Below are 17,138 nucleotides of genomic sequence, written 5' to 3' on the forward strand. Positions count from 1 at the left end.
ACATTTTATATATGCATGTATACAGGGTGATTCACCAAGCAGTCTTATTCTCATTTTATTCATTAAAAATTAATTTATTAAAATTTTGAGAATTTTAAACACATCAGATTTTTAGAACTACTTAAGAAGTGTCATGTAGAGTTAAAAACTCCTGTTTTTTCAAATGAAAACCTTTCTTTTCTAGTGTTAATTATTTATTAGTTAATTTCTTTTGAAAATTTTAGTGTACTTAGTTGTAATTTAAAATATTTAAACAAATATTTTTAAATTAATAAAATGTTTATACTATAATATTATAATAGTTTTTAGTATAGTTTTTAAAACTTAGTTTTACAAAAATATAAAATAGATATTTTATTGGATTTCGATCATTATTTTGTTAGATTAATATTAATTATTAATATTTTCAAACCACTTACACGGTGTCATCCAAACCCATTATCGTGAACCTATTATTATTTTTATATACAAGTTAATCTATACGTGCACATTTTCAAAAAATAATATTCACTCACTTAATTATTTACGGTAGAAAAAGTGGGGTTTACATTTGAAAAACTGAAGTTTGTATTGTATCTCTGCAGGACACTTTTGTAGTAGTAAAAAAAAGTTCTACAAGCTTAAGAATTTGAAAACGATCTTTAAGTATTCATACATTAAAAAGTTATTAAAAATCAGATTTTGAATAACTGCATTATCGAAGAAAAAGAGGGTGAGCATGCTTGGTGAATCACTCTGTATAAAATGTTTAAATTATAATACGAATAAAATCGGCCTTTTAAAAGCATAATAATAATAACAATATGATGTAAAGCCCTCTTAAAAATTCGTCCGAACCGCGGGCGGTGCAGCCTTTTCGGGCGCTAACGATAATTTATACGACGGTGCGCGCGCGCTCGCACGTTTAATCCGAAGACTCACTCGGTCCGGAAACACTCGATTCTTGGCCGTTAATTTCTGTACACGCAGCGAAGAGTCCCGTTTAGATCCTCTGTGCGTATGTATATATATATTGCACATGATGTGTATATTATGACGATTTTATGATCGGGCGTTATACACACGGTCGTTTAACCGCCGCGGACGGTCGACGCGATCTCCGGGCTTTACCCTACGGAGAACTTCGCCGCGCACACGTCCTGCCGACGATAATATTATAACCCTCGTCGAAAACCCGCTCACGGTCGTATTTCACGATTACCGGCTGTGCGTATACGTTTTATTTATGATTTCGAGTTTTGTATTAATAACAATATATTATAATATAAATTTAATGATATTTTTTTGTTTTTTTTTTTTTGTCATTTCTTTTTCCAACAAGTGTTTTCGAAACCACTTGAGATCGTCAAATCCGTTAGGTTAGGTATACGCGTTATATTATAGCCAACTACATATCATATACAGGGTGATTCACCAGATATAGCCACCCCCCATTTTTTTCATTTAAAAATACATTTTTCAAATTCTGGTTTTTTAGATTTTTAAATACTATACATAATATTATCCTTATCATGAATTTTGTACCTAACACTTAAGGAGTGTCGGTATCGAGTTTTGTTTTTGAAATAAGAACCTCTCACCAGTCTAACCTTTCTTTTTAACTGTGCTATTTTGGTATTCTTAATTCAAACTTATAACGAGTAGTTTTTCAGATATTCAAATATGTATAGTAAGAATAATAGTATACTTAAAAATGGTCTTAACAAGTAAAAAGTACATATAATATTGGATCTTGTGTTTATCATACTTGGACCATTTTTACAAATTATAAATATTTATTATAAATGTTGACTAAAATTTTTACGAACAATTTTAGAAAGTTGATCTACTAATTAAAAAGGGGGAGGGGTTCTCATTTTAAAATCAGAAGATTGTATCTCTACAGGACGTAACTTAAGTAGTACAATAATTTCAAAAATATGATGGTCTTTAAAATTTTCAAATTCATGTTTCAAAAATCAAATTTCGAATAACTCCATTAATGAAGGGAAATAAATGGGGGGGGGGTTAGCATTATTGGTGAATCACCCTGTATGAATATATAATAAAACACGCCACCGGATCGTATAATATATTATACACGTGCAGTGAAAAATATAATAATATAGCAATAGCGTAAAACAACCGTGTGTCGTTATATACGACGAACCTATGTGTGGTCGTCGTCAAACGTGAGCGTATAATATACACACTGCGGGCTGTGCCGGACCAATAAAACGATCGCATACGTATATTATTATATCGTATAAATGGGTATATACGCGCGACTCGCAGTCGAGTTTGGTTTGATTCGGTTTTATATTATTTTACGTCGTCTACTATTATGACCAATCGATTTGATTTGCATCGACGGTGTCCCGTATAGACCTCGTAATATGCATATATGCCATACAGGCACTATATAATATTATTATTATTGTGTTGGGTACGTATATACAGAGCAGACATACGGTTTTCGCGGCGACGAAACACCTTCGGGGTAAAAGTGTAAAAAATAATATAATCACGTGAACGGTAATATTATTATTGTAATAGGTCTCGCCCGCACGCGTAATAATAATAATAATAATATAATGCACTGGCGCGTTTAAATTGTATTTTACTTCGTGGGCGCGTCGCGTCGCCCTATTGCCAGCGTGTACGTCACTCGCGCTTTTTTCCGAACGCGACGGTCGCGCGTATTATAATATGTTGTGTACGCTCAACACTATTAAATATATTAAAATTTTAATACTACCGAGTGCGCGCGAGAGACAGCTATAGTACGGGACACGGGAGACGAAGCAGTCGCTTTTTTTCAGCACACGTGTGTGTGTGATATTTAATTATCGAAGTGTTGAATCTTCTCCGTCGACGACGTCAGATCCACTGGAAATCTCGTTACGCGACGTTTTTAATATATCCGATATAGCGCGTCGTTTACCCACTCCCGCGCAACGTTACGTGTGTAGTGTTGGACGGAATGTAACGGCGAAAACGGCGACTCGTTCACTCGCACAATGATTTTATATATATATCGTTCGGATGATTCCTAAGTTCGTACGCGCGCGTCTCCGAAACGCGATTTTCCCGCCGTCGACATTGCTGTTTTCCGACGGCGATCGTGACGGTTCTACGTTATAGCACTATCATACAGGCCGAGTAAAATCGAAACGGCGTCGGCCCGAGAATTAAAAGTCAAAAATATAAAGCCATCGCTATACGATCGCCGGCCGCGATGACCCGAATTCGAAGTGTTTATTACTGCGGACGCCGACCGGCGGGCGACTAAGTTTTCCGGTCGTCGGCGTATAGCTTATTGTCTCGTGACTCGGCGATAACCAAAAACATTAAAACGTCGCGTAATTCAATAACGTCGACCGCCGCACAACCATAATATCATGTTATACTATATACGTGTGCCATTACTACTGGTGGACTATCAAGTCTTTATTTGTATAGACGGCCGTAAAACCGTTCTTGTTTCGGTTTATTTACCATTCATTATTATACCGTCGTCGTTCTCGGAGTCGGTCGGGATGGTGTTTTCGGTATATACCGTATATTTGTCTGTTTCGCGTTTTAATGATTTCGTTTTTTTTTTCCCCCCCAATCCGGCCTTATTTATTGCACGTCGAGAGTCGACGATTATACAGTTCAGCCCCCACGCCTCGCATATAATAATAATATTGCTATATTTTGTCGATAAAATTACCGTCGTACCGAATGATTAATCGAGTAAGACAATAGGTACACGACCGCCATTTTATACGTCTGCTGCAGGATAGCGCACGGTTTAGGTCGTGTAGTAATTTTTGCTCTCGCCGATATTGGTAGGAAAGGTACTACGTAATTTGTGTGTCCGCTCTACACCGTTCATATAAATTATAAATCGTCAAATGTCATAACGCACTGGTAAACGAAATCGACTTTTGTATAATATATTATTATTATTATTATTACATTTTCGATTTTAAGTGTACGCACGACACGAAATATGAAGGTGACATGAATTATATATTCATAACTTATCATTTTCGAAAAACAAACGAAAGGAAAAAAAAGAAAAAAATAAACGCATTATCATTAATTAATGATATGACAATGGTTGGTTTTACTGTATTTCAATCGAAACGTACAACGTATTTGTACGCACGCATATATTATAATATATGCATTATAGGTTACATAATAAGTGCATGCATTCTAAACATTTATCTATTCATGACCATATAATATATTCTATATAATGTTTACGTCAATTTCTATTTTATAAAATAATACTAGATGTAATAGATGTATAATTCACCCGGAAAAATATGAACAAATATAAAATACTGCCCTATATATAGGATTATCTCGGTTTAAGTACCTCAGTCTCCGGTGAAACCATTGTCGTGTTGTACTCGTTATGGGAACTAATTCAACCTAGCTGTGCAATCCACTTGCGGTGAATTGAACGAATTGAATACATCACTCGATATATTTATGAACGTGACTAAATTATTCTCTATACTCTTCTGATATCAGTGATATCTCAAAGAACAATCTCTAAAACTTTCGTCAAAATCAGTCGATTTAGTTTTTGACTTAGATTTAGTTTTAGTAAATAAACTATAGTCATACATTTATTTATTTAATTTATTCTATTTCGTATTTATACATAAATACTGAGCCCGCTGAGAAAAACCGTGTGGGGGCCCAGAATTATACATTAATTTGTATAGACAAGTTTCTTTTATTCTTAATATAACCAAAGGTGACGCAGTATATAAACAAAATAATATTTGATTTTCGTTAGCCAAAACCAAATGCTTGTGAGAACCACCTACTGGAACAAAAAAAAAAAGCTATAAACACTCCAAGAGTCTCAAGAAACATATGTGCGAAATTTAATGTCAATTGGTCAGTAGTTTCCGATGTTAACGAGTATTAACAAACACACGATCGTTTTTATATATTACAAATAAGAAGAAGATATGGTAAATAAAATAAATATGATATTCGTATATACGTGCAGCGATGTTCTCGCACCCAACAAGATATACGGTGCAATAATAAAATATACTAATACTCGGAACCTTATGGAAATTATGAAATGAACATGCAATAATTTTCAACTCGTACGTTTCTTTTTTTTTCTACCGTCGAGTCTATAAAATTTAATCGTTTTTAATTTATTTTGTTTTACCGGTTACAGTATAATAACTCAGTACGTTTTAAAACACAGTAAATAGTGAATAATAAACTAATCGTATAATAAATTTCAACACGCTGTGGGCATATAACATATTTGGGATGAATAGATTTATTAATTATTGCGTTAACTGCAGCATACGATAATATTTTCTACGCGTATTATACGGGCACACGATATAGGTGTACACTGTTCAATGTATATAATATATAAAATGTATATATGTATAACTATACGTTTATATACGTTTATTCATTTTATATAGTAAATAGTAATACTATAATATACATTCGAACGTTTTTCCAATCGAAAAAGTGGTGGCGAGAAACTCAATAAATACAAAATGTATAGAGGTATAGGTACCTATCATATGTATAATATTTACGATTGACTATGAAATCGAATTTATAGTTTTATTATGGTATGTAAAATGTATAGGTAACGTAAGATTTAAAATTTGCAATGTTCAAAAAATTTACCTACAACTTTTTGTAAAAAATATGCACACGATCTGATTACTTAGAGACCAAAAAGTAAATTACTAATTAGGTTGTATAATATACGTCCAGAAATCATTTGATAACTACTGAAATTCCACTGGGTAAACTTGCAAGGTAAGCATTATATGATAACCATTATATCATTAAAAAAAAAATAAAAATACCATATTGAAAATGTATATTACCTTTTTTTAATTAACCGCAAAAATCTGTGGTTTAACACTAGTTGTAATAATATTGTTTGGAAAAGTTTATAGTACTTGGTTTCTATAAAATAATGTACTCGTATTACTATACTCCATATAGTTCTGCCATGTGGAGTTTTGAAATGTTTGTCGCTCCGACGACTTTTTCAGGCCTCTCGTAGTCTCGCGTTATACACAACTATCGGCTGTATCTACTATTTACAGTGTTCATCAATATATCGTACACGATTATAATAATATCCCGAGGGGGAATTTGTATTACGCCTTCATCGATTAACATTTTCGCGGTCCGTCCGTCATACATAATAACATGTATAGGCGTATAGGTACATGCCGATTCTCGAATTCGAAGGTCTCTCCGCGAATTGGTGCGGCACTGCTTTAACATTACGCCTCGCGGCTCTTATTGTGATTTAAATTAAATCGTGCCAGACATTAATATAATATATAAAGGATGATTCACCAAGCATGCTAACCCCTTTTATCCTTAACCGTGAATTTATTCGATTTTTTAAATTTTTGAGTAGGTATACTTGAGGAGGACATTATTCATTCGTGCAAATAACCCAACATTTATCCGAATAAAACATAAATTATTTAGCTGAATTTATAAATTAATGAATTATAATTAAAAAAAAAAAAAAATCGTATAACTTGTACCTGAGTTAGAAGCTTGTGAATACATAACTATATTTTAGCGTAATGTATGATACAATAAAGTGTTTAACATATCCTCAAATTTTAACTTGTAATATTTACTACATATTTTTAACCATACCAATTAGAGTTAAATGGGAAGAAAACGTATTAATCCTTATAAATTTAATCTAAGCGATGTGCAATTTAAGAAATATCAAGTGCTGATACAAATTTCTACTTTTCAAAATATGTGAACCACCTATTTTTATTGTAAATTGTTAAAAAAACATATTTTTTATATGTTTATATATATATATGTTTAAATTCAAACAAGTACATATTATATATTAAAGATTTCGAAGGTTATTAAATGTTAAACACTCTAAGGATATCAAATAGTAAATTTATTAAAGTCTATGATATAATGGACCCAGATGTGTAATAATTTGTAGCTATGCTGTTTTGATGACAGAACATTACACATTGTGTTTCTATACAAGTGTATTTTTATGCATTATCTTCCCGGGACGTCTTCAGTGTCTTCACACAGCAACGATGTCACTTATTATAAAACACCAATTTAATATATCTTTGTAACATATTTACAACAACACGAAGTCATATAAATATTAAAATCCGTCATCTATGAAACATTGTTAATTAAATATAGCAATATATTCAATGTGATATTGTAATACAAATCATTGTGATGTTTCGAACTATATAAAAATTAAAAATATACAATGTTGGTATCATTATAAAATTGTAATGTAGTATATTTGTTTATAATATATTATCTATTATGTATATTAAATAGTGTAAACAATATTCATAAATATTTGCTATTTAAATATTAATTGGTTTGATAAAACATCATTAACTTCAATTTATTTAGTTTTTTACATTAATCAATAACTAACATGGATAAGATTATATTACATATATTAATATAGTATATCAAATGTAATATTATAATAATCAACAATCGACATTAAAGGTATATTATAAAATAAAATGAATGAATAAAAAAAAAAATAATTATAAATACAGAATTGTATTTATATATTTTTATAAATAATAAAAAAGATTTGAATTATATAATAATAAATGAGTAAAAGTTTAAAGTAAAAATAATAATACTAAGATCTTAAGAATTTGAATGACATATTGATGAGATCAAAGCTAAATTCTTTGTTAGACCAATAAAAAAACATTTATATTTTACATCAGTTAAATTGATACAATACGATTCTGACATTTTGGTAGTATCAACAACGTATACTCCGATTTCGAAAGAAGATAGTGGGGTATTACCAAACTCATAACAGTTGAGGAACTGTTTTACAATTAAATTTGGAGTAGAAGGTTTATTTTGTGGTTGAACAATATGTTGAACCATAACAATGTGATTATTAGTAAGCATTATGTATCTATCTTTTTCTTTAAAAACGTTTATAACTGTATTTGTTAATGTTATATGTATTGTTTCAAAAAGTTTATCATTAGTCGTAAAAAATGGTAAAAAATCTTTGTGTATTATTTCATTAATTAAGACAGAAAATGTATTGTATAACTGAGAAGGGTATTTGTCATGTATTTTTTGTCTTTGTGATATAATATTAAAGATTTCTTGTAGAGGATATTTGATTGACTTCATAGATTTTATAGTTTCTTGTATAAAATTATCGTAACGGAAACAACTAAAATTGTCTAGTGGACCATGGATAAGAACATATGTTGGTAAATGAATTAAACTGTGTACGTTGTAACATACGAATTGAGAACCATATAAATTGGAATAATCGTTGACAAATTTTTTTAGAAACTGAGTTGCTAATTCATTGTATTTTAAGCATGTTTCAGCACAAATTAAAATTCGTATTGCATAAACTAACAATAGGAAATGAAAGTAGAACTTTTTTTTTAAGTTACCCTTTAAAACAATCTGACCAGTATATAACAAAAAAGTTCGTAGTTCTGTGGCTTTATAATATTCGATTTCATCTAGCGTTCTCAGTAAATGGCACATCTCAGATGGTATATATGGTCTTAATAATTTTAACTCGTTGTTTATTTTATTTTTTTTATTTTTTTCCAATCTAACTTCCTTGTTACCTTTTACCCAAAATTCAATTAATTGTTTTACTACACCTAGGCATACATTATGCATGTAATCTAACACAACTGTTTTTATGATATTAATTGGCAATCGAACTAAAGGGCTATTACCTTTATGATAATACTTGTCTCTTTTATTTCTGAAGGAATCATCGGTTCTTAATGATGCGTTTAAACCGGGAAATGTCATTCGATGTTCCGAATATGTACCTTCTTCTGTACATAGTGTACAGCCAAAATATTCGTTGTCGCCTTTGACATTCAGCAAAAAAGCTTTTGCAGGAGAATCACACGAAATATTTGAAATGTTTAACCTAAAAAAAAAACCCATTTACATTTAATCCATTATCAAATACTTCTAACAAATCTATAATTAATGGATTTAAAAACTCTTCGATGAAATTAGGTTTTTGAAATCCATGGAAAAAGGCAATAGGTACGACATTTTCTTTTAACTCTTTAAAATTTAAAATTGAAATTAATATTGGCCAAAAATGATGTTTAGGATTTTTTGATACAGTTAGTCCATCTATATTAATACCTATATCTACCACCTGAGATTTAATATATAATTGTGCATTATTTTTAATCAAAATAGGTAACAGCATATTTTTTAAACCTAAATGTACATACGATCCACCAGAAATATCAACAATATCATTAATTTTAGGAATTTTGATCAATGTCCTAATATCTTTTGGGACGTTTAAACCTTCATTGTTCAATATCTGAAGCAAGCTGTTACAAAAATTATGTGAAGTATTATGTTTTATAAATAATAAACGCAATTTTTCTGTTAAACGTAAGTTATCCGGTATTTCATTGTCCAAAATAGGATTCAAGGTGTCATTTATTTTTATTTTTAAATCATCAAAACTATTAACACGTGGATTAATGAAGTAATTTGATTTGATTCTTTCATTTTGTTTTTCATCTTTTTTTTTCTTCATATTGTAAATCTGAAAAAATAACAATTATGTAATTTTATTTTAGGGAAAAAATAGCCTACAAATAGGTACATGACTTTTGAGGTTCAATCTAATAAATGTTAATTTGAATGAAGTATAAATTATACGAAAAACAGTTACTCATATTGTATTTGTGTTATATACTTATATATAATAAACTCAACAAGAAATATCTGTTAAAATAAAAAAAATTAGATAACCTAAGAATTGTAATCATACTTTAATGTTATGTTTATTTTGATAAAATATTACTTTCAATAAATAATTATATCATTTTTTATGGATTTATCAGAGAAATTTAATGTTTTAATTATTTTTTGTGTAGCTACACAATAAATTATTTATGAAAATATTTCCTAAACTTTACATGTTACTTATAAAAATTATATACTATGATAACTGATTTAACCGATAGAAAATACGTGCATTAATAAATAGTGAATTTAAACAATAACATTTTTAATTTTTTAAATATAACATATTACTCACCAATCGCATTGTAATATAAGGTATTATAAGAAGTATATTAGTTCTTATAAGTTTTATAACTGTAACCCATTAATATTTATTTTAATCTGAAGTACTGCCTGCCATAAACTAAATATTACATCAAAGTAAATAATAATAATATTTGGTTAAATTATTATTTTTTTATGGTAATATTTGATTAATACATTAATATAATGATTTTTACAATAAAAAGAGTTAAATAGTTCTGATCTTACTAAAACTTAAAATTTATTATTTTGTTTATTAATTTATAAAATAATAATGTATCATTATAGTATTACATACTCGTAATATTTTATAATCTGCCATTAAAATTGAATTATTGCTATTAAGTTAAAATGACAATCCTAGATATTACCTTACGATTGGTAGATATGCTTGAAGTACTAGCTTTGATTTGTATTGGAGGTGGTGTAACAGGAAATCCGGAAAAATGTACTGCTTTTTTACCTGTATAAGGTACATATTTTATATTTTTTTTGTTGATGGGTATAATTGATATATTACTATCTAAATAATAAATTACAAAATAAATTGATATTAAATATTTAAACAAATTATAATGTTATAAAAATTATTGGTACCTACCTTCAAAATCACTATCTTCAGATGAACTTCTTTGACGTTTATTATTTTGTTCTTTTGGTGGTTTTCTAGCAGAGCTTTCAATTTCAATACGCTTACAACATGCTTCTTTGAAATTCTCTAAGTAAACAAATACAATTAAAGTTTGAATTATACGTGTTAAAAATTTCAGGTAATTTATTTCTATTGTTTCAATTATTAACCAAACCTAATAAAATGTATTACAATCAATATAAAATGTATTAAATATGTAGGTACTTACCGTACATTTTACCATCCAAAATTTTAATTTTGAATGAATTCCATAAATCATCAGGATCGTCAGCTCTCAATAGTTCATTACTGGTCACATTAAATGGAGGCCATCGACAATAATGAACTGATAGAATATTTGATATCGTTACCTTCGTTTGTAAAATTAGCCAATTAATTGGCACTACACTATAATCATTAGTTTCCATAAAGATAACAATAACCCATCGCTTATATGGCCGAATCTACATGGTAAAGGGAAAACAAAACTTATTATATTAAACTAAAATTATACATTATCTTAGAAATTCTGATGGTAAATAAATCGTTTGCAGGTAAGTGCAAAGTGGTTAAAATAAATGGCTAGTCAGTATTATGCCACTGACCATGATGGCAAAGCTAATTTATACTGGCCAACCCAAACCCGATTAAGGCTTTTAGTTTCATATTTTTAACTACCTGTCTTAATAAATACTAAATTATTATCCACTGGACATTAGTACAATACCCACCCACCTCTACTTATAAAATTTGGAGATATCTCTCAATTACCCCTTTCGCCACACCACTGTGGTGAGTATAGTCAAATAAAAAAATACAACAAATAATCAAAGGCACCACAAATTCGAGACCATTGAGCGTACCTTGCTCTTGGTTAGTATTTTCAATTTAAACATTTAAATCAGTCATATATTGTGATAAATTACAACTATAACAATTGTTAGGACACTTAATTTAGACATTTCATTATTTAATAACATACTACAACTACATTTAGTTCAAGTAAATAAAATATCTATTTTAATAATCCTATTTTATTTAAATAAACATTTCAATTGGCATAAATTACTTTTGATATTGTGTGGGTTGACAATTGTTCAAAAATAATATTAATTTAAATTTCTCACAGCTGAATTTTATAGTATCTACTACCTACTTTTGCTCCTTTAGTAGAATAAATTACGATACTCTTGAAAATATACAAGATATTTTAATAAAATAATTAGCATACTCAATTTTTAGGATTATTTTCAAGAATAATAGCAGAGATCAGTGACTATTAATTTAAAATAATATAATACATACCTCACGCATTCATGATCTTATATTTAGTGTAATCATTTATAATGGGTTATGTACGAACTTACTTCACGATATTTCTGAGATTGCTTCGTAGACATAATTTGTATACAATTTGTATTTAACACTAATATTAATTACTTAATATGTAGTATTTTAGTATTAACTATACAAAAACAAAAAGCATAGAGAAACACACGCAAAATATTTTACTGTGATTTGTGACTACTGACGATACAAACACGGATCGGTGGTTGAAGCTCTGCTAAAGCTATAAAAAGTCTACTACCTTTTGTCTAATTATATATGGTTGGACATTTCCAAGTAATTTAATTATTATAATATCAACATTTATAGATACTTCTGTTGTTATCGGAGTAATAACTAGAAATACCATTATTTGATATCATTGTTACTTCAGATCTATCTATCAGTTTTCATTGTTATACGTATGATTTACACATCAGTTTTCGTCGTTACGTGTGATTTACGATATTTAATTTTTACTGATATTATGTTTATTTAATATTTAAATAAATTTTTACAACACATTTCATTTCATAATTTATTATGTTTCTTTATAAAAAAATCCCATTTTTGAAGACATTATTAAAAGCACGTAAAACGGAAAACAAAATTACGTCATTATTTCACGTACACAAAATATTACTATATATTACTAGCAATTAATTATTGTATCATTGTAATTTTTAAATTGTAGTTATTTTTAACCTTATTGTCTTCGGTAGACGATTAAATTGTGCAAAGGATTATTTATTTTGATAATTATATCGATAATAAATTATCATCACCAGAGAATTATTTTTAAAAACATGTTTTGGTCTTGCTCAAATCGCCGGGTAACCGCGGTAGATAACTCGCACTAGGAAATCACACATAAAAATGGTTATCCTAATCATTATTTCCAACAATTATGGAGATGTTTAACATATAATATTTATTATATCACAAAATTTTAATAGTATAGCATCGTAGGTATTAGAAGTTTAAATGTTGTAAAAAGCAAGCAAACTTATACTTTAGAGTCAAGGGGAATAAAGTAACTTAAGGTATGTTTTTACAACATCAAAATATATTACAGTTATAATGATTTGAAAATAATATTAGATATTTAATTAAAATTGTTTCGTATAATCATTTTCTGACTTCAATAAGACGTGTACGAATATGAATACTACATATTATTTATTATGTGAAACCATTATTAATGACTGTTATCATAGATTTTTGATTTAAAAAAAATACAAGATAATTATTTAATGGAATAAAAATATCTACGAGTAAGTATATGAAAGTACTGCCACCTAGAATTTTCGAATTATTTATTATTTATTCGTCACATTATCGTAACTTTTAAAATACCACTTTGAAGCTATATCAGCTATCGTTAGATATAGTTTTAATATTATTTTAAGACGACTTCATATTACTATCTGGCAGGTGGACAAAATTGTATTCTAATCGTACCACGCTTATAAAAATAAATTATACGTATTTAATTGAGCAGTGACTTAAATATTTTCTAGTTTATTTATTTTTTTAATGTATATAGATATTTTTAGTTTAGAAATGTTCTGCTTAAAAGTTATATACCATCATAAAATCAGAATAATAAAATTTAAGAAATCTGTTCTGTTATAAATTTGGCTCAATTTACCAAACACGTTCTAACGACGAATGCCGCAGTCTCTTAAACTCAATTGCTGCAATTCTCAAATGTAACGGAATGTGCGTGATGTAAAATTAAAAATTATAACTGTATGCAAAACATAATAATATTGTGCTTAATCGTGGAAATGTATGATCAATATTTCTTCGGTGGAAATAATCATATTAAAAACATAAAGAGCATAACATTATACTTCAGGAAAATCAGATATCATACATCCTTACTGGTGTGTGAAAAGCAGCTGTATTCAAGGGTGGAGGGGGGGGGGAAATACATCAGTAAGTTTTAGGAGCACGTGCGTGCATATTATATTAATATTATAATAATTAATTTACCCGATACAAAACAGCGCACGTCCGCAGTGTACCTATATATGTAAACATATGTACGCAACCATTTATATTTTAAACTAGTTCGGCACCGATCTAGACGAAGCGCAGCTGCTAGAATCGCGCTATAATGGTATATTATAAAATACTGCGCACGCCACTCGAACGGCGGTTGCGGCGGCAGTGGTCCGAAAACGGGGAAAAATAACCACGGCCGCGTGATATTCCGCTCGTTTGGGAAGTCATCGTGAGAAAAATCGTCATTTCGTGGCGAGTATATATCGTCATCATTACCTATATAAAGCAGCAGTACATACACGTAGGCACGACGACCGGATATTGTACCACGCGATTTTTATTTTTATTTTTCGTTTCGTTTTCCGTCCGTCTTTACGAGCGCGTGCGGTTCGCGAACGACTCTATATACACTGAAACATTTTATTTACTATCCCCGGAGAACATAATAATGATAATAATAATATAATATTATTACTATCGTGCAACTATACATTTTCGTACATACATGGGTACTCGGCTATATAAGCTCACTGCGATGATGGTACCGCACCGTGCAGACGTATTTTACATATTATATTATAATGTATAGTTGTGCGCCATGTACATAAAACAGCGTGTTATAACTATATCCTTGTGCGAGGAACTTCTGAGTCTTTCTCATCGCGAGCGGTTTGCCATAGCAGCGCTCGTGATAAACATATAATACCATATTATACAACACGCGTTCGTCATAATAATCGTAGCTGTTAGGAAATAAGGAGAAAAGAACAAGATCCGAACCTTTGGTGTACCTACCCGTTGGTCGTAAAAATATTACATACTCCGTGTACGTCCTGGCCGTTCTCGTGACGACGACGGAATCAAACGCGATCGGCCGAGATAAAAACGAGGTTCGTCCTCGACAAGTTCGTGGCGATAATATTTTTTCGTTGACGAAAAACACCAGACGGTTTGTCGTTGGGTAATACGCGAGCTCACCACATAAAATAATATGTAACAGCACCACTACTTATTATATTATTATATTGCCGGGCACGTTAATATTTCTCGACGTGAACCGGTGCAGATTTTTATCGTCACGTCCGATTTCTCGAGATTTATAACCGTTTGGCGTCGTCGTGCTTTCGCCCCGCGCACACGTACCCAGTGGACGTCGACGACGGCGGAGATGATGATAATAATAATAATAACAGCGATATTTTAAACTCTCCCGTATATGATAATATTATAATATGGCAGTGACTAGATATATATAATATACTATAGCTGCAGTGGTACTATACGTATATACACGACGTCTCTTCCACCACGGAGTATATGTATGTAGGTATATGTATAATTTTTTTCCCATGTTTCTGGCCACAGATTTATTTCATTACACTAAACCGTCGCAACTGCTATTTAAACGTCGTCGTCTCCGGGGTCCCTCCACTATATACACAAGTTATAATATCATTATATAGACGTGCGTCGGGTGCGTTCCTATACATTACATATGTATATATATCATAGTCGGGTTCGTGCGCGGTAAGTAATGTTCCGGAAACATGACTTTTTAAAAAAAACGCACGTATTTATGTGTGTGTGTGTGTTTATAAAATACGTACATAATAACGTGTAAGCGTTATCTCGACGTCAGTGCGTGCGTGCGTGCGTGCGTGTTGTACATCGTATACCTCGTGAACGGGACGAAATTTAATAATATTTCATTCTCCTCCCGCGGCCGCGGCTCATTTACGTCGAGTAAAACGGCCGCCGGAACAACCCGATGATTTTGTGATTACCGTCGTGGACCGCGACCGCGGTTGAGGAGAACGGGGCGATCGGGACCGTCGCAGAGGCCGCCCGATACGAACGACATACTACCGGTATGAGGTCTCGTCAGTAGACGACGACATCCGGACCGGATCCGTATAATACTAAAATAATATACTTTAACGCGTAATGCACTGATGCTGCGGCGCATAGGTCTACAGAATATCAACAATAATACGACGTGTTCGAGAAATATCATATTTAATATGTCATGACGTTTCGTGCGTAAACGATAATTGACGGCGGTTTTATGGGTACCTACATCTCTGTCAGATTGCTTGACGGTTTTTTCTCTATTTTTCTCGTTTCTCGTTATATAATAGATATAGTAGGTACGATGCCATTTCGGATATCTCGGCCTATATCAAACCGGGTGTTTATCTTTATTATACTAACGCACGCGTATAATTATCGTATCATCGCCGTCGTTGCGATATGACCGATCGTCGTACCGCATAAAAACATGACGTACCTATATGCGTGCGATTAAGTTTTTATCGATTCCTCACGTAGGTGCCTATACAACATAATATCATGTAAGTTGGTAATAGTAGGTAGTCACCCATCTGCGTATATAGTATTATAATAATACATATTACGTATTTACGTGCGGCAGTGCCCGTAACAGATCAATTTTGAGTTTACTCGTCGCTCGTCACATTATCAGATGGCTGGACGAAATTAATTATTAACGGTTAAATACAAACCATTATTCTTACTTAAAGACTTGCCGTAAAAAATATTGTAAGCAAATTCAACGCGGCCATTAAACTGGTTTTTGTAATACGATCCAAATTACGTCGTCTCGGCTGCTTATACAGATAGGTACGTACCTGTCGTACCTACAATTTCACCAGTTGGTTTTCGATTATCGAATTTGAATGAAAAACTTCTGAAACCAATTAATAATAACCATAATATAGTAAACGAAATTTATAATGTGTGTGTGTGAGCTTTTTATTTAAAAAACTACAACTATGATTACTATAGAAATTTTTTATTTTTTGTCGGGTACGTCGTATTGTTTGTATCCACACTTACTTGCCTACTTAAAGCTTGACTATCATACTGATACGGGTTACGGACTTACGGATATGAATTAATACGATATAATACGCTTGTAACGTTTGTATTATTATTATTGGGTTGATACAATGAAACACACATATTATATCGGATCCATGTTGTGCTCGAAATATCTGTATACAAACGGTAAGTCGTAACTTTAATCAACAAAACATATTATACCTAC

General features: G+C 30.8%; 1 protein-coding gene across 2 annotated transcripts; it reads right to left on the reverse strand.

Annotated features, from left to right (window-relative positions):
• Positions 1-8,941: 8,941 nt before the first annotated feature.
• LOC132921277 (uncharacterized) lies at positions 8,942-12,324 on the reverse strand. 2 transcript variants are annotated; one of them, XM_060984208.1, is made up of 5 exons: positions 12,103-12,324; positions 10,965-11,199; positions 10,706-10,822; positions 10,476-10,567; positions 8,942-9,598 (listed from the first exon to the last, which is right to left on the reverse strand). In XM_060984208.1, the coding sequence occupies exons 1-5, from the start codon at positions 12,133-12,135 to the stop codon at positions 8,954-8,956; spliced, it is 1,122 nt and encodes a 373-aa protein (XP_060840191.1). In that variant the 5' UTR covers positions 12,136-12,324; the 3' UTR covers positions 8,942-8,953. The 2 variants fall into 2 exon arrangements, with proteins under 2 accessions (XP_060840191.1, XP_060840190.1); XM_060984207.1 differs by having other exon boundaries at positions 10,476-10,627.
• Positions 12,325-17,138: the final 4,814 nt, after the last annotated feature.

Source organism: Rhopalosiphum padi, chromosome 2 (assembly GCF_020882245.1).
Source record: "Rhopalosiphum padi isolate XX-2018 chromosome 2, ASM2088224v1, whole genome shotgun sequence".
Classification (NCBI taxonomy): domain Eukaryota; kingdom Metazoa; phylum Arthropoda; class Insecta; order Hemiptera; family Aphididae; genus Rhopalosiphum; species Rhopalosiphum padi.

Excerpts from the sequence above, each read along its gene's own strand:
- LOC132921277 (XM_060984207.1), bottom strand. The coding sequence starts at position 12,135 with ATGTCTACGAAGCAATCTCAGAAATATCGTGAA. Across the intron at positions 11,200-12,102 it reads AATCTCAGAAATATCGTGAA|ATTCGGCCATATAAGCGATG; the intron begins GTAAGTTCGTAC and ends TTTACCATGTAG. Across the intron at positions 10,628-10,705 it reads TGAAGATAGTGATTTTGAAG|ATAGTAATATATCAATTATA; the intron begins GTAGGTACCAAT and ends TTTATTATTTAG.